Raw genomic sequence first — 23,060 nt, 5'->3', positions numbered from 1 at the left:
TATATTTTATAATCAATTGAGATGTCTCTGTGAGAGAGTAGGGAAGCTGATTTCATTACAATTTCAACAAAAGTGGTTCTGACTTGTGTATTTTACCAAGCATATGAAATAAAGCTCACACAGCAACTTCCAGAAATAACTCTTCGTATGATTGATCTTTCTAACTTATTCCTTTTGGCTTGAAATGGGTTATTGATCGTAATACACGCTTGATACATATGAACATACATTCGACGACGTTCAGCGGCCAAGATGAAATTTACAGCAGAAAATAGAGACGAGAACAGAGAGAAAAAATTCGAATGAATCATGATTCCTGATTAGTTTCTTCTGTTTGTCCATGGACACGGCCCCTTAGCTCTTCGAACGCCTTCATGCTCTCTGCATCAAAGCCTCCAGCAAACTGGAAACAGTTCCAAGTTAGCATTCGAAATCTATACGTTTTTCACTAAGATTTCAAATCCTTCACATTTGAAAACTCTTGAGTAATGGGAATTTTCTAATTCTACCGTCTATTTTTACATAAAGAATGAGAAAAAATCAGTTATACCTGATGAACTCGGAAAGCAAAACGCACGCCTTGAAGTAGTATAAACTCTCTGTTTGGTTCCTTCTCAGGTCCACTCAATGCATCAAGTTCCGAAGCTACACGTTTCATATACTTTCTTGCCAATTGCACAGATGAGAGCTTGATCTGCAGTGGTAAAAATCTTACATGAGCTCAAGTTTGCGAGACGATACATAACATAATCATACAAAATATTAGCAGCAGTAAGCACAGTATAGTTTTTTTGAGTTTTGAAGCATACCTTGCCGACAACCCCTGAATCCAATAACCAATCGACTGGAATTCCAAACTCCTTGCACCGTGAAATAGCCATGTCTCTTGTACGCAAGAGAGCATATACACTCTGTTCCACCCTAGAAGAAAAATAATAGATCACTTGAGAATAAAGAAAAAATTTGAAAAAGCATTTCTTCTAAGCAGCATTTCCATGCATGAAAAGAAAGTTCATACTTCTCAAGCAACGAATACATCTTCTTCAGAGCAGCTTCACATGGGAGTTTGGGATCATCAACAAAAGTGGAGACTTGCTTCTCCAATTTCATCAAGTCTTGGTACTCAAAAGCTGCTTCTCTTAGCGCATCCACTTTTCCTTCAGGCCAATCAAAGTGCTTGAGGACAGCCCTTTCGTCAACCTACCAAAGGCAGCAAGAGATGGCTAAGTGAGGGTGGAAGGAGGGTTTGTGAGTATACAATATCGAAAAGCATGCAATACAAAAGGAGTTCAGATTTAATGGTTTAGCAGTTGAGCCTGCTAGCCATCTGATGAGTGAAATGTTATCCCTTGTTTGTATAATTGAAAGGAACCTTTTGAGGGGAATATATGATCGAGTAGAACATTAATGGCATACCAAGAAGGAGAGCTCTTCATCTAGCCAGTTCACAAATGCTACAAGATCTTCTATGTTTGTGAAGGAAGCTGCTCGAACTTCTGCTGCCAACGACATGACAAAATCACCTTGAGCTTCTACATCAGCTTTCACCTGTATCCAACGCATAAATTTTCAATCTTTGAAACATTTGAGTACTGAGAACCATATTTCATGCCTCAGATAAGAAGATACAAGATATAAAAAAAACAAAGTTCTACTCACAGCTAAAAGGAATGATGATTTATTCTCAATCTCCCCAATCATATTGCTCCTCGCATCGGATACATTAGATGATGAAGATATTAAAGACGATGTATCCTTCTTTGCTTCACGTTTCATCAATGACTGATAGAATTCAACCAGCTCAGGAGCACGGTGTACTTTATCACCACCGCTTGCCCCCTTAGGCAGGCTTCCTGGTGGAGGTGGTGGACGAGGTGGTCCACCAGGTGGTGGTGGCGGTGGCGGTGGGCCACCAGGTGGAGGAGGTGGTACTCCACTTGGGGGACCGGGAATTGTACCAACAGGGGCACCTCCAGATGCCTTAGGAGGCGGGCGAGGTACCCGAGGAGGCCTTTTCTCAATTTGGGCAAGTTTCATCTTGGTTATTGCTTGAGGATCAACAGCATTACCATCTGCGTTACCATCATTACTTTGGTTGCTTGAATTGCTAGAAATAACTGCCTTTTCCTTGATATGGGCAAGTTTTGGTGGTAAAGCTACTGATCTCTCCTTTTCAGCCTTGGCTCTGGGCTCGTAGCTCAAACTTACACTTGATTTGTCACCAAACTTCTCTACCCTTGCTTGCTCTGCCCTTTCCTTAATTTGCTTCTCTCTCTCTAAGGCCAACTTATGCCGGTCTTTGTAAGCAGGATATTTCTCATCTAAAACTCCTTCAACTGACTTCGACATCAACTGGAAAGATGATGCCACAGAATTAGGTGAGTCGCTAGAAGACATCTGTGTTCTAATGTTCGGAAGAGTGGGAGTTTGAGGGGAGTCATTTTCCTGATCCACCTTTCCAAATGTGGTGATGGCAACACTGTCGCTTGCATTCCTTATCATCAAGGATTCCAGCGGACCCCTTGGTCGAACGCTCATACTTGGTCTACTTGGAGAGCCTCCAGACAAAGATCTAGCTGGTGATGAACGAACACTAGAATCGTCTTTGCTTTTCCCCCACCTTTTCAGCTTTTGCATTATCCCAGGTTTCTTGCTGAGACTACTATATCGACTCGTGGAACTATCAATAGAAACATTGTCAAAATCTTCACTTCCAGGGGAGGACGGATGAGAGAAGTTGCTCTCAAGATCTGTATCCCCTTGCCCACGTTCTGATCCTGCATACTCCAACATCAGATGTTTGGCCTTCTCCCGCGATTTGGGGCTCAGATTCTTGTTTAGATCACGAGCTGATACCTTTCCTTGGGGTGTCTGATAGTTCCGGAGCTCATACCTCAAGCATGCATTTACCCAACGGAGGTACACTAGCTCTTCAACTTCGCTGAACCTATTCATTTGAAGACCTTCCACCTGCTTCGATAGGTCCTCATTCGCATGCTTTAAATTATTAACCTCCTCTCTTACATTAGCAACCTTTTCAGTCTGAAACATGTGAGGGAAAGCATTGTAAGTATGAAATCACACGAACATGTTTACAAGCACTGAAGCCACTTGATTAAAACTTGTTTCATTCATAATACTTGCTAAATCGCCGGTGCAATTTCCACCAGCTTGCTGAATCCTTTTTGATAAACAAAGAAACTATTCAATCTTGGCATCTCTAGGTTTCTAGTCTCAAGTTTCAACTCAGAATAGTCAGGGGCTAAGTCCTAAACTGAAATAGCCGACGCCAAAAGAGAAACTACATGTTTGGAAAAAGAAAACAAGAAACTTACATGCCAATGTTTTAAATCTTCTCTCTTCTTCTCATATGAAAAACGTAAAGAAAAGAAAGACATGCACGTAATCCAAGAAAGCAGAAAGACTGACCTCCGTCATGTTGGAGAGGGTTGCTACTCTTGCTTCAGCAGCATTCAACTTAATAGTTAGTTCTCTCTTTTCGATTTGCAGTTCTTTGTTCTTTCTCTTAAGCTCCACGACTTCCACCTCTAATTGATTCGCAGCTTTCAGCTTCTTTTCAATTTCAGCATCTTTCTTGACGGCTTCTTCCTCTTTTGCCTGTAAATTAGTAACTTGTTGTTTGAGCAACAGTAACTGGCCTTTTGTCTGGTTAGCATCGAGCTGAATCTGCCTCTGCAATTCCTTGATTTTGTACCTGGCTGCCTCTAGCTCCTTCTTGGTGGAAGCTCCCCGTGTAAGCTCTTCTTGAAGCTTCTTCCTCTCAGACTGCAGAGAGTTAATAGTAATATTGAGCATGCCAATCTCCACTGTCTTAATCTTGAGTTGCCGTTGTAATTCATCAACGTCTGATTCTTGTTCCTTCAATCCATAGTACTCAAGTAATTCACCTTCAAGCTTTACTTCTCTTTCCTCCAATTCCTTTACCAGATTACGCAACCGTTCCAGCTCACTTGCATTATTTGCCATCTCAGCTTCATATATGTCTTTCTCTTTTGTATCTGTCTTGTTAACAGGTAATGGGATTTCAATCTCCCCAGATAAAAGATCTTCAAATTCAGGTAAAATATCTTCATCTCCGATATCACCAGGTGAAATATCACTAGCACGGTTAAATACGCTGCTAATTAACTTAACCTCTTCTTCGTCTTCTTCCTCCTCCTCCTCCTCCTCCTCTTCTTCTTCTTCTTTCTGCAATATGTACCACTCTTAGTTAACTAAAAACAGATAAGTAAAAGAATTCTAAAACCTACAGGTAAAGGAAGGAAACATAAAATTTGCTGCCAATTTTACGATGTTGCAAAAGAGATGGGACTTTGATAGAAGTTTGTTATGCACTTACATGCTTTTCTCTGAGGCTATCATCAGAATATGTAAGTTGCTCTTCGTCTTCCTTCTCGCTTTGATGGTTACTGTTTGCTTTACCATTTTCTAAGTTAAAATATCACCAGAAGAATTATAAGAACTTAGATTATAAAAATTTTGCAATAAGGGGGCGTAAATTTTAACTCGTCTCTGAAACAATATTTACTAAATATGGCTCGGTTGCACTATATCAACGGATAAAAGAGCTGTAACCATTTTTGTGCAATATAATTGTGTTCCAATAAATTAATAAACAAGTGACATTTCTGGAACTCATAGAGATGAATACCTGAATGCCTGCCAGTTGAGGCTGATGAACCAGAGTTTTTTATGCTGTGCTGCCTTGCTGCAATCGCTGCAATGGTAGCAGCAACCAGGAGGCTTAACCTGACTATCATGAAGGTATTGCAAATGGGGAAAACTCAAGCTCTCACTTATCTATAAAGATAACCAAATTCGGAACACCCCACCGCCTGCTTCCACCCCACCCCATCGCCGATAATTCAAACCATTTAAGCCCCTAAAATGCAGAAACAGCAACCCAAAATCTGTCATTCCCAAGAGAGATTAAGAAAACAATCCCTTTCCGATATCCATATCCAACTGTACACATCCCAGACCGTTCAAAGAACTCACATATATAGGTATATTAGTAGGCAAATCTAACTATGAAGTACAAACATTCCCGACATCATCAGCTATCATCTTCTGAGGTTTGTAGACCAAACATTAAAGAAGGCTTGCTTGGGCCGGAAGTTCTTGATAAGTAAGCCTTCCAGCACAACTCTTAGTGCTAAGAGCTATAGCAACCACCAATAACTAGTGGCCAATCTTCTCCGAAAGGATTGAAAGTTCACAATTTGGTGGGTCCAAACATGTCACCGCAACGATTTTAAGGAACATTAGCTGTTAAACAAGCCAAAAACCAAAGCTGAAAAGTCAGAAAATGTAAATTTTAACTGCAGTTACACTATTTCTGTTAACTGTTCTTGCAGCTAACAGTTTGGCTTTGCTCACCTAATTGAGTCAGGCTTTAGATTGATCAGAAGCTCAAAAGACAAAATATGACCAATCATTGCCACCTGATCCATTTGACAAACTTGGTATATGCAGAAATCAAACACTGATGAATGGTAAGAAATCAATTTGATATAAGGTGGTGGGTCCAGAATTCCCAAATCAAAGGACTCCTATTTCAAGTAAGCAATTTTTTGTTTGGCCGAAATTTTAATCCTCAGAGGTAGCCAAATACAAAGCAAACTAAACCATACTTTTGGGGGTGATTGACCTAAAAACCCACTTGCTTTCCTTTTTGGCATTTCCCAAAAAGCTTGTATCTTTTTGATTGGTTTTGCGTGCAATCGGAAGCAAGTGTTGCATATCATGGGTTGAGCATGCAAGACATGATTTTTTATCAATTAGCCTGTTCACATAGCATAAAAGTATAATCTTTTTAAGGGCATGTTTGGGATTGCTTCTAGGAAGGCTAAAAGTGTTTCTTGCAACTAAAAAAGGCTTTGCTTATGAGTCATAGAAGCGCTTTCTAGAAAAGCACGAAGCATGAGAATTCTCAATAAACATTCAACATGCTTTTAATAAAAACACTTTTAGCATAAATACTTATGAACAAAAGTGCATCCGTAGAAGCACTCCCAAAGCGTAAAATTATGGCAGGATGCCCACAAGAACTTGTAGATAAGATTTTGGAAACTGAGATTTGTAGTGGGAAGTGTGGCCAGCAAAGTTACCCACAACATAACAAAGAATCATCCATTGAATTGAAAACGAGTTGTTTGGCGGAGGAATTTGAGATTGTGAACTTATCAAAGAGGATATAATATTCGAGAAGAAAATTGCAGACGTGCGAATGAAAAGCCACGGAAAATTACAAGAAAAATAGTTTTCTGGGTTATAAATTATGTGGGCTCCACAACTTACACCAGAAGCCAAATTCCATTATCCAAACATGGATTTTGGGGCTCTAGTTGCTCCATATGCCTCAGAGAAGAGGAAGCTACAACATTAGTACAAATTCTACTGTGCTCCGGTGTATACCAGGATTAATGAGCTCCGGTGTATTTTATATACCAGGGTTTTCGGCCGTTAAATATTGCTCATTGGATCATTGACGAAGAATTTAACGGCAAAAAATCCGGTGCATACTAGAAGATTTTCAAGATACAACTAGAATAGGCATTTTCAACAGATGAAATACGAACTGTGGTCACTTCCAGTCGATAAATAATTAGATGAAAAGGTCAAAAAACATGTACATTTGGAGGTGGGTAAAAAAGAATACCATCTGGGCTTCAGCTGTGGGATTTTTCACCGGAGAGACACTGCAGTAAATTGCAGTAACTTTTTGACCGGCTTTGCGTTTCTACTTTTGTCCTCAGAAAACGGCTGACTGAATTTTGACCGACGCATGTGAGTGGATTTACCGCTTTACCCCATCTGGATGTGGCTGTAATTTTCCATTCCATGGTGATGCTGTTTCGAAATTACGGGTCCGGTTGCGTTTGTTTATCCGAAAAACACTTCTGTTAATAAATGCTTTTGTTAGAAGTGCTTCTACTAGATACATTTTCATAAGCACTTTTGCTTGAAGCACTTGAATTGGTGTTTCTATGACCCAAAAAGTATTACTTTTAAGCTGCCCAATGGAGAAAAAGAACGGAAAAAAACTGAGAGTTGCATGAAACATCACTTCAAGAGCTTCCATATCACATTTGCATTACACATTCCGTGAAAGAAAAGACTCGATCCTCATCTCTTCGATTGCTAACTTTTGTCGATTCAAAAGACGCTATACTTTATGCACAAATCTTTAACATTGCTCATGCCAATGGCATTCTGCATTCGAAATTGTACAAGCCTACACAGAATAACAATCAGAACTTCCTTGTGCATCGCTCCACTCGTGACCTTAAAAAAACAAGGATTAAAAATCTCTGTATCGCGTCAAGGGGCCTGGTTATCCCATTTCCACCTTTGTCCTACTTCCTCAAGAACCTTGGCACGAGCATGGCTTTTTCTTGCTTCATCCTCTACCCAAGATCTGCATCATTGTGCAAAATTATTAGAATCGTATATAAATATATCCATGCCATTTCATTAAAAGATTAAAGTTTTCGGTCTTTGATAAAACTTCATGACAATGTCCTGTTGTATGTAACAGAAAAGTTATAGCTAATTTATGCAAAACATGTTTTAGAAAGAAAAGGTCAAGAGCCATAAAGTTAACCTAAACTTGAAATGTTACATTTTAACACCCACTCTAGTAATATGTGTCTATGCATTATTAACAATAATTGCAGTGATGATGAGTGATACCTAAGAATCCGAATAGCTTCTATCTCAGCTTCAAGTATAGATTTCGTATCAAGCATACTTTCCTGCTTCGTCTCTAAATCGTTGAGCGTGTCCTGCAAATCACACTTCTCAGCAACATAAGTAGACCTCTCAGACGCAAGCTTTTCTGACATCTCATTGACCTCTTCCTTGAGACTGAGAAGTAAATGCCTCTGAGAGTCCATAGCTGCCTTCTCCTTTAACATCTCAGCAAAATTCTTTTCTTGGAAAATTTTCTCCTGTTCCAAATCCTGAAGGGCAGCAAGATAAGCATTCTCCACCTCAAGACCATGTGCTTTCTCTGCATTCATTTTCTCATCCCAAAACTTTTGTATGTCTTCCCTGTCAAGCAATTCTAACCTGATAACTTCCATCTCAGCCTTTCTTGCAGAATTTTCAGCTTTTATTCTCAACAATTCAGAAGCAACTGATTCCGCGATCCTGCCACTTGTCAACGCCACTGCTGCTTGTGCTTTTGTTGAAGGTTTGTTTGGCTGAAGCCGCTTGCACTGTCCTGCAAGATAATATGCCATGGCGTTCTTAGAATAAACCTCATACCATACATAGAAAAACATAAACATTCATATATGAGCCTACATATCTGCTTGTTAGTTTTCAAAGTGTGGAAACACAAGTTATTCATCAAATTTGTGTTGATGTGTGCACGGTTGGAAATTTTAAATTACTTTAGAGTAGACATGGAAACTGGGAATACCAAAAACTTTTCTGAGTATGCTACTTTCCTCTGTCAGCATGTCAATATATAGTCCTGCTGGTGCATCTGAACTTATCCCTTTCACATCCATAAAACCTACTGTTGTGGTTGATATCTGGACTGTAAATAAGTCAGATTTCAAACCAATGACTTAGGAGGCATGGTTTACTCTTGGGGAAAAATCAGAAAAATCACGGATTGATGATTATGTTTGTGGTCTTCCTTACCTTCTCTATTACTCCTGGCAAAAAGTCATACTCTAAATGGGCTTTCCAATCAATTAGATCTTGTCGAGAGATAAACCTGCAGCACCGTGTACTATTTGAGTATAAAGGGAAACTCAAGGTATTAAGAAAAACATCAAACATACTTTCTACCTCTCAGGTGAAAAATTGATATTTCCATAGCCATTTAGACCGTCATAACTGGAGCTCTTCTGTGATAACTTGCTAGGAATGACACCAGCCTCCGCAAGAGCTTAGGGACAGGATGCAGAAGCAAAGATTAAAATACAATCTTTATAGACCAAATACCAATCAAATTGCAGATAAAAGAATCAATCCTCACCTTGAATGGACCCAAAATCTGGGTCTTCAACACACACATCATCAAATGCAGAAATTATGGATCCAGCAAGTGAAACTGATGGGATAAGCAGGTGCTTTGCATTCCTATAAAGTAAATTAAAAATATGTAAGGAAAGACCAACCTGAAGATCTAATAAAAAAATATATAATTTATTTCAAGGTGTGTACGTATAAATTAGTACCTTTCCAATGATGAGTTTAATTGAACTAGCCATCTTGCATATTCCCTTCTAGTACACAACTCATCAGCCTTGACATCATCTTCAATGATCTGTGTACCTTAATTACAGTTGAGAAATTCATGCTCAGAAATCGACCCAGAGTTTCAGTCATATAAGAACACTAAATGTACAGACAAGAACATGTCACAAGTCCAAAATTTCAAGACTGTAAAACGTCACTGATAGTAAGAAGTAAATTAATCCTACATTAAAAAAACAGATTGAAAGTTCCATGGGGATTCAAAATTATATTTAAAAATTTTGTTCCAGAAACTTGCTATCAGTGAGCATGCCACCCAAATCTCAGAACCGGTTTAGTCAGTAAGCTTATGTCTTTAGTCCTTACTTCGAAAATGCAGATAAGACATAAATATCAGCATCTTAAAAGACCCAATAAAGATTTGACAGCACTCAATAAAGAAGTAAACCTTCAGTTTCTTCAAAACTGCTAGAGCTTCCTGTTGAGTAGAATCCACAGCAACAGGGATTATAATGCGTTCAAGCTTCTCCACATATGCTGAATTAAAAAAAGAAGATACGTAAGAAAACCTCTGCGAATTCATCAGTATAAAGACAATTTAGACATGAAAACAAAATAAAATAATAGGGTATTTCTTAATACCTTAAGAAATGTTCAATTTAATGTACCTGAAGTAACATTGTCGCTATCAACAACAGGTACAGTCCCTGGACTTGCCTCAGGGACCGCGGCATCCTCATCCAATGCTACTTGGTTAGCAGATTCAGTATCAGATCCCTGACTCAATATCCCGTGAAAAGAATGCAATGGACTCGTAATTTGAAACTTAAAACCTACAAAAATAGAACAATGTAGTACGCCCAACACACAATTTAGCAAATGTCCGACCATACAAAACCACTAGAGCTGTTATCCTAAAATAAAGTAACCAAATCAACCCAATTGGAACAGCAATTCACTACAAAGGAAACTTAATCACTAGTAACCCATCAAAAGAGCCAATAAGTGAAAATGCAGACCTCTTTTCGACCGCGAAAAGTGAGAAATGGCGGCAACTATTACCGCCAGTGAAGCCCCAATGCCCACAATCACAAATTTAGGTAACCCTGCAACAACCAACAAATTAAAAAAAAAGTCTTAAACTTTTATGCGAGGTTGTGCGAAATTCATTAAATTCATGATTAATTCAGACCTGGACTTCTGCGGGGAAGCGGAGAATCGACAATTTCCCAACCGCCATAGTCGCCGTCGGCGGATTGGTCCGATGGGAACCATGAAATGTCGAGGTTTCGCTGGGCGAGCGAAGCAGAGAGGCGCAGTCTGGGCCTTGTAGATTTGGGTTTCAAGAGAATTAGGGTCGGGGAGAGAGTACGGCGTCGTATAAGTAAGGAAGTGTATGTGGGAAGGAAGATGGAGGAAGAAGGAGGTGCACAAGAAGAGCACATGATTATTGATAGCTGAACGAGATTTGGGGATGAGGGTTTTGAATTTGCAGTGGGAGGTGAGAAATGATGAAGCTTTGTAATTGCAGAGAGAGAGAGAGAGAGAGAGAGAGTGTGTGTGTGTGTGTGTGTGTTTGGGGTCGGAGAGTGGGAGGTGGGAAGTAGGAGGTGGCGGTGGAGTCCGTTTATTTGGTGTACCCAATTTATGACATATCTAATCACGTCGTCCGTAACGCAGTTTTCACACAAATATAAAAGTATTTGGCCTATCCAATTTAAGTTGGTTGACCAGGTCATCTGTAGCGCAGTTTTCACAAAAATATAACACAAGTATTTGGTCTAACAGTGCCTATCGAAGTTTTTCTCATTAATTAATTGCTACAAGACCAACCTAGGATTAGTTGCCATTGAACTTGTGATTGATTCCTAGGCATTGATGTAATTGGACTTCAATGTTGATGCACGACTAATTCTAGCAGCCCTCATAGTATGAAGGCGAACTTCGCCTTGGTCCTTTTTTTTTTTTTTGGGCTTAGGACTGAAGTGAATGATTTTTTCATAACATAAGATTGAAATGGATAAATTTTTCTAATAAGTAATCCATCTTCTGCCACAATTCTTTCGTTTCTTCTTTCTACTAACTTCGAACAATAGTGAGTTATCCAATTCAGTCTAATCCTTGACACCGAGACTGAAAATGTTTTGTCAACTGGGTTAATTCATGCACCAACTTGGATCAAACATTTACCATCACCAACAAAATAACACTTACAGAGTAAAAACACAAACCCAGATTGCATCGTTGCAAAGATCACTAGATGAGTTAAAAAAAAAACAAAATTTGATTAAGAAGACATGGACTTTTTGCTGTCTGATGAGTAAATGAGTTTACTTTGAAGGGCTTGGTATTTAGGCGACACTGCAGCCAAAATTACAAAGCCGCTGACCAATGCCAGCCCCAGTCCCAAACTATTCACAACCATCGACTCGGTACAGTGTTTAGACACATTCCTCTTCGTTTGTAAGAATGTCAACTTCTCCAAAAGCCCCGTTTCTGCAGTTGCCACGGCCAGACCGTACGTGTAGAGTCCAAGGAAGATGTGCCACGGCAACACCCTTAGCCTCACCGAGCGCACTTCCCCTCGATGCCAGAAGCTCAGGAACCCCATCAACCACTGCAAATTGGAAATCTAATAAGTTTTACACTCGGAGCATGAACAAGTATTGAGCTTATTAACCACGGCAACAGTAAGGTCGAGGGATGTTTGTGGCTACTTCTAAGACGAGCAACACTTCTGTTTACAACTGCGTCAAAATTTTTATTAAAAATTCAAGTGCTTCACAACGTATCACCTCTATAAAGCGCTTTTATTATCCAAAAACATTTTAGCACCTCCATAAAGCGCATGTAGTACGTTTTTAGGTTATATTAATAATTGCTTTCCTCTGGCCCATTTGATAAATTATTTCACTGATATGATTGAGGGTTGATGCTACTCTACAGTCAAGACGGCCTACAAGGTTACTAAAACTCCAAATCTGTAATTATCCTAAAATATAATATTGCTTTTGTGATTAAACCGCTATGTTAACGTCCCTGTTACATGTACGTTTCTCGAAGAAGTGTCAAAACAACAATGTAGTTTCCCATAAATCAAATAATTGCATCAAATATGAGTTAAATTTAGAAGTATGAAGAATTTACCTGAGCTCCAAACAAGAGGATGCAGATCAACCCCATCCAAGAATGCAAACTATAGAAATTAGCCACAATGCCCTTCTTCCCTTGAAATTTAGTCCAAATCCCAACTATCCCAGAAGCCAAAGCCATGCCTTGAAGACACAAATGCACTGATTTCTTCAAACTCCTTGAACCAGGCAACCACCTATGGATCAAAATTGCTGCAGAAAATATAACAAAAATAAAAATAAAAAATATTCAAAACCCAACTCATACCGATGGGAAATGATTTCCATACACATTTCCCGTTTATTTCTGTCCGTTGATTCTTCTTTGATTCATTCAATCGAAGGACCAGCGATAAACACGTACGCAAAACGGAGAAAATGGACGTGTGGAAATCACTCCTCTTATCAATTAAAGGGTTTGCTTCAATTTTTAAACAAGTTGCCAAAAAACTTCCATTACCTTCTCCACTAATGAGAATAAACCCAATGACCATGAACAGAGGATGAAGAGCCTGCAAAAACAACAACCACCCTTTTCAAATTTTTTAGCTTCAAGAAATGATCAATTGAGATATTATCTGGGTTTTGAGAGTAAATTAAGAGGTGTGAATAGAAAGAGTGGAGAGGGTTCATACTGAATAGATGAGGACTTGGTGTTCTTGTGGGGAAGAGTGAGGAAGGAAGCTGGACTTGAAGGAGAAAGCCCAGAAAATGACCAGAGCTGCAACTGCAAGCCCTGAGATTCTGGCAAAGAAGAGGAGTGGAACTAGTGAAGGTGTGACTGTCGCCATGGATTTGATACTTGCAGCTCCAACACTCTGAGAGCGAGAGTTCAGTGCACCGACAGCTGAAGTCTAGATCTAGTTTGGTACAATAATACCAGGCACTTGCGTAAAGTTGCTTTCTTTCTCGAATTCTTTATGCGGAAAACACAGATGCTTTCACTCAAAGACTGTCCCACTGCATGTTCTTTTTAAGGAAAATTAATTAAAATAATTTGAAAATTTTGAATTTTAACGATAAAGATAAAATAAATGATAAAGTAAACAGTATCAGTATTGATTTTTTCATGTAAAAATATGATTTTTCGTTAAAATAAACAGTACCGAAAGTTTTTTTTTTGTTAAAATTCCCTTCTTTTTAAGGCTTTTTTGTTTTTTATGCAATTTCTGTTTGGATAATGCTTGTATTCTCCCTTGCAGAATTTCTTTGTTTCACATTATTATTAAATGATGGAACAAGAAGGTTTCACCGTGAAAAAATACAAGCATTATCTTTTATGTTTTCATTTCGTGTATCAAGTTATTCTATCTCGTCAAGTTGGTTGAAAAAAAATTGATAATTTGACACTTACAGAATTAGAGCCATAACAAAGAAAAATGCCAAGATTCAAGCAAACTTGACGAATTAGAGCCATCACAGAGTTGCAAGATCTGTTTTTGTGAATTTGTTACACTATTATTTACAATTTTTGCTACATTGATTAAACCTAATTTCTAATCTAAGTGCTTTTATTTTGTGTCTCGTGTTACTCCATTAATTAAAATTTTATTTCTTTTCAATTTTTGATCAAGATCCTTGGGTTTTAATAAACGTTATTAATTATTTCAATAATAAAATATTTTTTATTTCTAATATATTCATTTAGTGTTAGAAATTTTACATTTGCTATATTTATATTTATGGCTAAATTTTTTATCATATATTTTTTTAGGGAAGTGTTATTGACACTTCAAAAATCACATTCTACACTCCTCACAAGTGTATTTTTCTTTCCTAATATAGAAAGTTTGGAGTGTATAATGAGATTTTTGGAGTGCTAATAATAATTCCCTATTTTTATTATTAGTTTGTACCTATTTTTAATTTGCAACCTTTTTTTTTTATTTTTATCAATTTTCTTTTCAGTTTGAATTTGTACCCATATATATATATATATATATATATATATATATATATTGTGCCCATATTTTTTAAAGTTTTATTTGTATTTGCACCCATATTTTTTAATTTATTGGTACCCTTTTTTAATTTTGCTAAATGTACCCATGCTAATTATATGTATTTATTTTATGTTTTAAAATATATCAGTAGTTATTTTTTAAAATATGTTAATAATTATGTGGGTACATTATTTGTAACATCCCACATCACCCAAGGGAGTGGATCATATAAGCCTTATATGTATATTCTCATATTTACCTAGCACGAGGTCTTTTGGGAGCTCACTGGCTTCGGGTTCCATCGGAACTCCGAAGTTAAGCGAGTTCACGCGAGAGCAATCCCAAGATGGGTGACCCACTGGGAAGTTCTTGTGTGAGTTCCCAGAAACAAAACTGTGAGGGCGTGGTCGGGGCCCAAAACGAACAATATTGTGCTACGGTGGGTCTGGTCCGGGATGTGACAATTTGGTATCAGAGCCAATCTCTGGCCGAGTGTATCGACAAGGACGTCGGGCCCCTAAGGGGGTGGATTGTAACATCCCACATCGCCTAGGGGAGTGGATCATGTAAGCCTTATATATATATATATATATATATATATATATATATATATATATATATATATATATATATATATATATTCTCATCTCTACCTAGCACGAGGCCTTTTGGGAGCTCATTGGCTTCAGGTTTCATCCGAACTCCGAAGTTAAGCGAGTTCGCACAAGAGCAATCACACCACATACCGGACTCGACTCCACCGTAGCACGATATTGTCCGCTTTGGGCCCCGACCACGCCCTCACACTAAAGCTTACAGGATCCACTCCCCTGGGCGATGTGGAATGTTACAATCCACCCCCTTAGGGGCCCGACGTCCTCGTCGGTACACTCGGCTAGGGATTGGCTCCAATACCAAATTGTCACATCCCCGCCTGGGCCCCCCATAGCATGATATTGTCCGCTTTGGGCCCCGACCACTCCCTCACGAGTTTGTTTCTGGGAACTCACACGAGAACTTCCCAATAAGTCACCCATCCTGAGATTGCTCTCGCGCGAACTCGCTTAACTTCGAAGTTCCGATGGAACCCGAATCCAGTGAGCTCCCAAAAGGCCTCGTGCTAGGTAGAGATGAGAATATACATATAAGGCTTACAGGATCCACTCTCTTGGGCGATATGGGATGTTACAATCCACCCCCCTTAGAGGTCCGACATCCTCGTCGACACACTCGGCTAGAGATTTGCTCTGATACTAAACTGACACACCTCGACCAAAATCAAGGCGTGACAGCCATCACGCCTTGATTTTGGTTGGGGTGTGTCATTATTTTCTTGCTATAATTTTGTGAAGAACAATATTACTCTAATATTTATTTTTAAGTATTTATTATATTTTAAAAATATTATTTGAAGTTGTTTAAATTTCGTAATTTGTGGGACATTAAATGAATTAATGCATGAATTAAATCTCTTAAATAATGTTAAGGATCTCGATCAAAATATTTAAACAAATAAAACTTCAGTCTAACAATTAAATTGATTAGGGACCGAAACCAAAATAATCCTTTAATAAATTACATTTGTGTATTTATTACACTATTATTTACAGATAAAAAATAGTTTCTTACAAATAAAGCAAGAAGCGTCTAACAAATTCTTTGTTTAGATTTTAAATTCTGGTTTCAACTTTAAATAGGATGCTTTGTGTTTTGTCACGTGCCTCGTGTTGTAATTTTGTGAGATTATAAAGTAATTAAGTTAATCTGTGGATGCCATGTGTCAGTTTTCTGTAAACATTGAGTGTTTGCCATTTTGTGCGCGGATGACGCATAAATTTTGAGGTGTGATATCCACACACTTCTTTACACTACTCACACTTTTTTAATTTTTGGCTTTCAGATTGAATAAATAAAAAAAAAAATCAAAGAATAAAAATTAATAAAAAGTAAGTGAAAAGTGAAAAAAAAAAAATGTGGATAGCACACCCCCTAATTTTTCGTTGGCCCTGGCTTTTTGTAGAGCTGCTTGCCTAGGGACTTTGTCCATGTCAATGGGATGTTAATTAAAATTTTAAATACACTTTCTTAATGTGGTTTTTTAATCATTTATATGTGTTACCTAGTTTGTCTATTGATGATATAAGAATATTCAGTGTATATATGGGGGGGGGGGGGGGGGGGCTTTAAGAACAAGATCCTTTTCGGATCTTCATGTCTGAAGCCAACAGATTTAGAGATTTGGACTTTTAAATCTTGCAGTCTTTATTGGTATCAAGACGCACGATGCTTTGATTTTTTAGAATAAGAAGGATGGAGAAAATGCTTCGAGCCAATGTTCGAGTACCAAGTGCCATGGCGTTGAAGTAATTCATGTCATACTCTGAGGAAAAGCTTGAACAACCTTCAACAAAATGGTATATGTATTTGGAATCAACATAGGTGGGTAGGTAGCCCATTTCACTGGCTCACCCCACATAAACCAAAAGTATGAATCTCTCATTCTTTTTGTTCAACGACTTAGATCTCTAAGTCCTTAAATTCCGTACACATATATCAAAAAGAGGATCGGGACTCACAAAGATAAAAAAAAAAAATAAGTAGCATATATCTATATGGCCTATAAAATTGCCAAGTGGAGCATAGGCAGATTTGAAATGCCCCGCGACCAGAAAAGCTTGAAATGTAAAAGCTGGACGGCCGGCTTGATTACATCCTTGTATGCGGACGTAGAGGCATTGTAGAATTTGAAGCATTAAAAAAAAGAGGAGAATTTGTCAACTTGTGTTTGGGTTAAGCACTTTGCTTTGTCCATAACGTTATGGAAACGAAAGGAGGTATCAAAATACTCACTCGTACGGGTATACCAAGACCTTCAGAGATTCCAACAATGGAACGGCAAATCGCAAATTAGATCAAGGTAACTCGAAAGCTCTTTCTGAGATGGCAAACAAAGATTTATTAGTCTGCTAGCTGTTGCATAAGAAAGATCAATTTACTTTATTAGGGCTGTTATCTGTGTTTTTTTTGTTTTACTGTATGGTTTTTTACTCATCGACTTCTCGGAGTTTGATGGCCGATAACCTTTGTTAACCCTAGCTAGCATACAACCTTGATTTGTAGTAACATGCCAACTAAAGAAAAGGACACTATTCGGCATTTTATATATGCGGAGTCGTTCTTACTTGCATGCGAATCTATATCCGATACATATTACCACAGTAATTAAAAGTATGTTTGAGATTGCTTCTAAAAGAGGCTAAAATTACTTTCAAACAACTAAAAATGCTTCAAAATTTGGGCGAAAAAACTTAAAACTGTTTCTGGATCGTAGAAGCGCTTTCTGAGTGCTCTTTAGGAAACACTTGGAGTTTTGCTGAAATTTGTGGCACAAACAGTCCCAAACGAGCCCTAACTCGTTAAATTGATGAACTGTGATATGGCCAAAGTATTTTCCATTGTACAATCAATTTATGTTATACAGCTGGTCTTTACTTTGCATAAAGTATCTATATGCCTTGCTAGGCGCCCTATACAGTATTTTTCTGTATATTATATTGTGTTTGGTGGTGACTGACATAGTAATTATCATTCATTTTTTTATAACTTCTAGTCTCAAATTTGAGGTACCTGCGAACAAAACCAATAAAAAAAGAATTATTGCGTCGTATTTAACAAGCAAAATGACATACAAAACATCTAAAATCAGCCGGTGAGAACCATATCCCAACCACTATATATAACCCCTTCGAATCTAAACACCAACACGCCCATAAACAAATAGCAAGTTAGAGAGAGAGAGAGAGAGAGAGAGAGAGAGAGAGAGAGAGAGAGAGAGAGAGAGATTATGGAGCCCTTCACCAAAGACTTCAAAGTAGGAGAGTGCGAAGGCCAGAAGGTAGTGGATGGTGAGACCATGCCACTGGTGCTGCAGCCTCCAGCACCCGAAAACAACGATGTGGAGTCACTTATTTTGGCTCTTCAGAAGAACAAGGACTGGTTTGATCAGATGCTTGTCAAGAACAGCGCTATCCTTCTCCGAGGTTTCAATGTGCAGAACGCTGAGGAGTTCAACGACATCATAGAAACCTTCGGTTGGGATGATATTCGCTATGTAGGACCGGCGCCAAGAACTCATGTGCACAAGCGAGTTTGGACTGCAAATGAAGGACCTCTCTCAGAGTTCATATACTATCACCATGAGATGGTCTTGGTAAGTGCATATATATACAATCACCATGAAAAATCACCTTATCTCTAGGGACATAGGTTGTCAAAAATATTGGAGAAGTCTCCTGGCAGTTTCATTCCTGTTTTCTTAGGTGACAAGGCTCGGCCTAGAATGGTTGTTTCTTGTAACCGAAAAACAAAAGAACGCGTTTTTGTTGCATTAGGATCGGAGAAAGGTATCGAATTCATCGCTAGGAAGTGTGAAATTGATCATGTTTTCTGCGAACATATGCTGTGTCAGTTGCTTCCCTCCCCTGCACCAAAGCACAGAGAGATTAATAAGTTGATTAACTGTCATATATCTTGATTTAAGCAAACATTTTTTACTTGAATTTTTTAAGCCAAGTCAAAACATGGACTCATTCCAACCTTAGCATGTTCCCTGCAAACATGTACCGATGACTCTTGTATCGTAAACTAAAATTCGAAGCGTTGACTCTCTATATTCTAATTAATTAACCCCAATTGACTGTGTCTTAACTAATTAATTAACCTGCAGATTAAGGAATATCCCAAAAAGGTCATCCTATTCTGTGAGATACCTCCACCAGAAGGCGGACAGACCCCATTTGTTCCGAGCTTCCGAGTGACGGAGAGGATGCTGGAGGAGTTCCCGGAAGCTGTGGAAGAATTGGATGCAAGTGGCTTGAAATACACCTTCACAGCACCAAGTAAGAACAGCACAGGTTCTATGAGGGGCAGGGGTTGGGAGGATACTTTTGCCACATCAGTCCGTGCAGAAGCTGAAAAAAAGTAATACATTCATATTTTAGTCCATTATATAACGTGTCGACATCATTGCCACCAGCTAAAATGGACAATGTTTGTTTACTTGTGGCAGGGCTAATGCTTTAGGCATGGACGTCGAGTGGCTAGCAGATGGGGGAATCAAGACGATATTAGGACCGAGGTCGCTGACGAAGGTGTTTGAAGGAAGAAAAGGGAGGAGAATGTGGTTCAACACGATGGTTGGCATGCATGGGAAGGAGATCAGCTCGGCCCTGATGGCGGACGGGACCGAGATTCCGGCAGAGCTGGTGAACAGATGTGAGCAGATAATCGAAGAAGAAAGCGTCCAGTTTAAGTGGGAGAAGGGTGATGTTCTCTTCCTCGATAACCTGGCTTTGCTTCATGGAAGAAGGCCTTCTCTTGCTCCCAGAAGAGTCTTGGTTGCCACATGCAAGTAGAACAACCATCGATCTCATGATATGATTACCACAATATCTTCTACTTTCATCAAAGTTGTATGCAACTATGCATGCTATGCATTTCCGAATAAGCTACTCGATATCGGAGACATTAAAGTACGTATACGTAATAAGATCTCAATTTGTGATTTCAAATTCAATTTGGTGAACTTGAAAGGCATATAGTGAATATGATATGCAATTAATTGGGAAAGAAATAAACAATTAAATTGTGTGTGCATTCCCTATATCATATCTCAAACTCTTATTTTCACGAGAACATGTGAAACTCTTTCATTTTCACAGCACCTAATCTTGTTTAAAACTCACAAGCTTACGGCGCGAGACATAACGTAAGTATAAGACTAGGGATACGTTTTTTATTGCATGATCATTCAACATTACGAGAGAGAGAAACACATAATTATATACGTGCACATATACATTCGGTAAGTTTTAGAGTAGATAAAGAGGGGAGAATTCCGTGAAATTTTTGAAATTTGTATATAAATTGGACAAAAATAGTTACAAGCGATGAAACTACAAGTGCCTTCTTCTCCTTCTCTTTCAAACTCAGCTTATTCTTTGGCAATCAGCGTCTCACTTGCCCGTTTTCCGAAATCATCTTCAGAGTCTTCCAAAGGCGGATCCACAGAGGGACCTAGAAGGTCTTAGGACCCCTCAGCGATCCTAAAATGCTGCTAGAAATTTTCCAAGGGACCCCTCAACGAGAACATAGCAGGGCTAGCGGGGAAAAGAAAGAAAACATGGTTTTTTAAAAAGTTGGTCTAAAATGCAATGTTTAGGCCAATTTGTTTAATTTAATTTAATTTTTGTTAAAAACTAATGAGACAAACGGTGCCGTTTGTCAATTGTCCCTGATTCCATATGCCTAGCCTCACATGGGCCATCTTTCCCAAGAGTCCCTTTCCTTTCCCCCGTTCCGTTCCTCTGCTTTTCCCCCTAATCCCCATCTTTCTTATATTCACCCAAAACCCTAAATTTCTAATCCCACCCAATCTCATATTATAATTACATTACTCCAAGAAAGACCAATCGTCATCATTACAAAGTGGAGCTCTTTTTTGAGGTCATTGATTTCCAACTTACAGAATTAGATGATCGCTTCGATGAAACAAATACCGAATTGCTTATTTGCTTGGCATGTTTAAGTCCAAATGATTCATTTGTAGCTTTTGATAAAGAGCAGCTTGTTCACCTTGCTCAAATTTATCCTGAAGATTTCACAGATCGAGAGAGATCGGTACTTCAAGATCAACTTGATATTTACATTCATTTTGTGCGTTCTGATAATGATTTTTCTCAATTGCGGGGGATTAATGAGCTTGCTAAGAAAATGATGGATAAAGGGTTGCATCGAACATTTGCATATGTATATTTGCTTGTTCAGTTGGCTTTGGTTTTATCGGTTCCAACTGCTTCAGTGGAGAGGGCATTTTCCGCTATGAATATCATTAAGGGTCCACTTCGCAACAAAATGAGAGATCAATGGTTTGAGTGACAGCTTAGTTGTTTACATTAAAAAAATATGTTTTTTCATGTATTGGTAATTAAGCTATCATGAAACATTTTCAGACTATGAAACCTCGTCATGGACGTTTGAATTAGGATTTTATAGCTTGTAATGTTGTTTTGTACATGGTTTTTGAATGAAATGTATTATATTTAACTTTTCAATGTTATTTTTATTTATAAATTTTTTGACCTTTGTTATTGGGACCAAAGTTTAAAATCCTGGATCTGCCAATGAAGTCTGCACCTCTGGGTTTATCAGCCTTCTTCCTTGTCAGCCATTGCTAATATGTAATCCAAGTCTCTGGTGGCGGTATAAGATGATGCTGCTTTCGGAATGTTGTAGTTTAATAATTCACTTCTACCACCACTTTTGAAGACTTGTGGAAGAGCCCTTATAGAAGAAACCTTAAATTCAAGTTTTTTTTTTTTTAAATTCAAGTAGAACCCTTACAGCAACATTTTCAAATAATTTAAATTACATTGTTGTAAAATATTTTTGTAAATATTCAACAAAAAAAATAAAAATAAATTCATACATCAATTTTTTTTTCTTCGCAAAAAACATAACTAGAATGACTTCATTATTGGCTTATGTCATGACATGAGTCATGGCTTATGACGTGGTCATTTTTTTTTAAAAGGGGATAACTCATGGAAAGTCACAGTTATCCACTTCTTCTAGGTCCGGAAAGACTCACAGAAGCATTTCAACCTCCGGCCACAAGTCTGGCTTCCTTCAAATTAAAAATTGGAGATCTTAGGTTCGAAACTCGCTGCCGATAGGATTTCAACTCTTTACAATCATTAAATTAAATTTTCCTATCTCAATCTCCTCCATTAGATGTATATTTCTTGTTATCCTTTCACTTATACTAATGTCATGATCAATTCTTTCTTATCAACATAAAATTTCAACTCTTACTAATGTCATGATCAATTCTTTCTTATCAACATAAGATTTCAACTCTTACAACCATTGGATTAGATTTTCTTATCTCCTTTTTTAGTCTTCCACCATAAGTCTCCATCTCGTTCCCATTCAAACCTATTTCCGGGAATTGGATTTGATAATCTGCCGAGAGAGAGGCCATTGATGGTTGAGCAGTCGCCTGCAAGGTGGACATCGGTGCAGGAGGAGGGGTGGGGTGGTGGTTGGCTAGGGAACACCACACGCATGATACATGCAGAATTCTATCCGAGTGACTTTAGCCAGGACCAACGCCGATATCAGCTACGACTTCGGTCGAATGCCAATAGGGTCGTCATTCCAACCCCCGACCGTCAATGGGTGCCATGAATCAATCAACGAGAAGAAACTAAACAGAAGGTTTTCTTTCACTAAACTCGGTGCTTCTTGATTTGGTCAATAAAAAGGAATGCCAAGTCAGGTTGAAGAAACACAAACAGACCGACCGGCAATTTGATACTGAAAAAAAAAAAAGCATTTACTTCTACTTATTCTCTGGACAAGCATAAATAAAGCAAAAAGCACAACACTAGCATAAGCCCTAAATCTCTTTGCTGTTCTGAAGGGCAAGATGAGGCCTTGAATGTTTACCAATACTAACTCTCATAGGCAGTACGAGTGGGCATGGCCCGGCCACGGCCCCTTGGGACATAGCCGCCACCACCTCCATAACCCCTTCCATAGTAGCCACCACGACCACGGCCACCACGCCCAAGACCACGGCCGCCTCTTCCACCCCGGTACCTTGAAAAAGCGCCAAAAGTCTGCACCCCCAAACAAGCAACCGCATTAATAAAAAACTCCAATAACTAAGATGACAAAAACAAAAAGG

General features: G+C 38.6%; 5 protein-coding genes across 5 annotated transcripts; 2 read left to right on the top strand and 3 right to left on the bottom strand.

Moving 5' to 3' along the window:
• Positions 1–38: 38 nt before the first annotated feature.
• LOC137737666 (protein CHUP1, chloroplastic-like) lies at positions 39–5,240 on the bottom strand. Its single transcript, XM_068477208.1, has 9 exons — positions 4,673–5,240; positions 4,361–4,449; positions 3,430–4,209; positions 1,660–3,042; positions 1,417–1,548; positions 1,019–1,200; positions 810–921; positions 551–694; positions 39–403 (listed from the first exon to the last, which is right to left on the bottom strand). The coding sequence occupies exons 1-9, from the start codon at positions 4,779–4,781 to the stop codon at positions 308–310; spliced, it is 3,027 nt and encodes a 1,008-aa protein (XP_068333309.1). The 5' UTR covers positions 4,782–5,240; the 3' UTR covers positions 39–307.
• A 1,892-nt stretch (positions 5,241–7,132) lies between these two features.
• LOC137737906 (uncharacterized) lies at positions 7,133–10,779 on the bottom strand. The gene is made up of 11 exons (XM_068477487.1): positions 10,430–10,779; positions 10,257–10,343; positions 9,906–10,070; positions 9,686–9,774; positions 9,219–9,307; positions 9,017–9,120; positions 8,827–8,926; positions 8,677–8,752; positions 8,450–8,564; positions 7,717–8,248; positions 7,133–7,441 (listed from the first exon to the last, which is right to left on the bottom strand). Exons 1-11 carry the CDS (start codon positions 10,680–10,682, stop codon positions 7,345–7,347), a joined length of 1,707 nt encoding a protein of 568 aa, XP_068333588.1. The 5' UTR covers positions 10,683–10,779; the 3' UTR covers positions 7,133–7,344.
• Positions 10,780–11,507: 728 nt separating this feature from the next.
• LOC137738212 (probable transmembrane ascorbate ferrireductase 4) lies at positions 11,508–13,293 on the bottom strand. Its single transcript, XM_068477843.1, has 4 exons — positions 13,004–13,293; positions 12,829–12,880; positions 12,385–12,581; positions 11,508–11,854 (listed from the first exon to the last, which is right to left on the bottom strand). The coding sequence occupies exons 1-4, from the start codon at positions 13,157–13,159 to the stop codon at positions 11,525–11,527; spliced, it is 735 nt and encodes a 244-aa protein (XP_068333944.1). The 5' UTR covers positions 13,160–13,293; the 3' UTR covers positions 11,508–11,524.
• Positions 13,294–18,155: 4,862 nt separating this feature from the next.
• LOC137736630 (clavaminate synthase-like protein At3g21360) lies at positions 18,156–19,749 on the top strand. Its single transcript, XM_068475868.1, has 3 exons — positions 18,156–18,521; positions 19,038–19,291; positions 19,380–19,749. Exons 1-3 carry the CDS (start codon positions 18,156–18,158, stop codon positions 19,723–19,725), a joined length of 966 nt encoding a protein of 321 aa, XP_068331969.1. The 3' UTR covers positions 19,726–19,749.
• A 510-nt stretch (positions 19,750–20,259) lies between these two features.
• Positions 20,260–21,247, top strand: LOC137736350 (uncharacterized). The gene is made up of 2 exons (XM_068475634.1): positions 20,260–20,393; positions 20,773–21,247. The coding sequence occupies exons 1-2, from the start codon at positions 20,260–20,262 to the stop codon at positions 21,245–21,247; spliced, it is 609 nt and encodes a 202-aa protein (XP_068331735.1).
• The last annotated feature ends 1,813 nt before the right edge of the window (positions 21,248–23,060 follow it).

The sequence above is a fragment of the Pyrus communis genome, chromosome 6 (genome assembly GCF_963583255.1).
Source record: "Pyrus communis chromosome 6, drPyrComm1.1, whole genome shotgun sequence".
In the NCBI taxonomy this organism is placed as follows: domain Eukaryota; kingdom Viridiplantae; phylum Streptophyta; class Magnoliopsida; order Rosales; family Rosaceae; genus Pyrus; species Pyrus communis.
The sequence above is the reverse complement of the archived record's forward strand: the minus strand, read 5'-3'. Positions and strand labels throughout refer to the sequence as shown.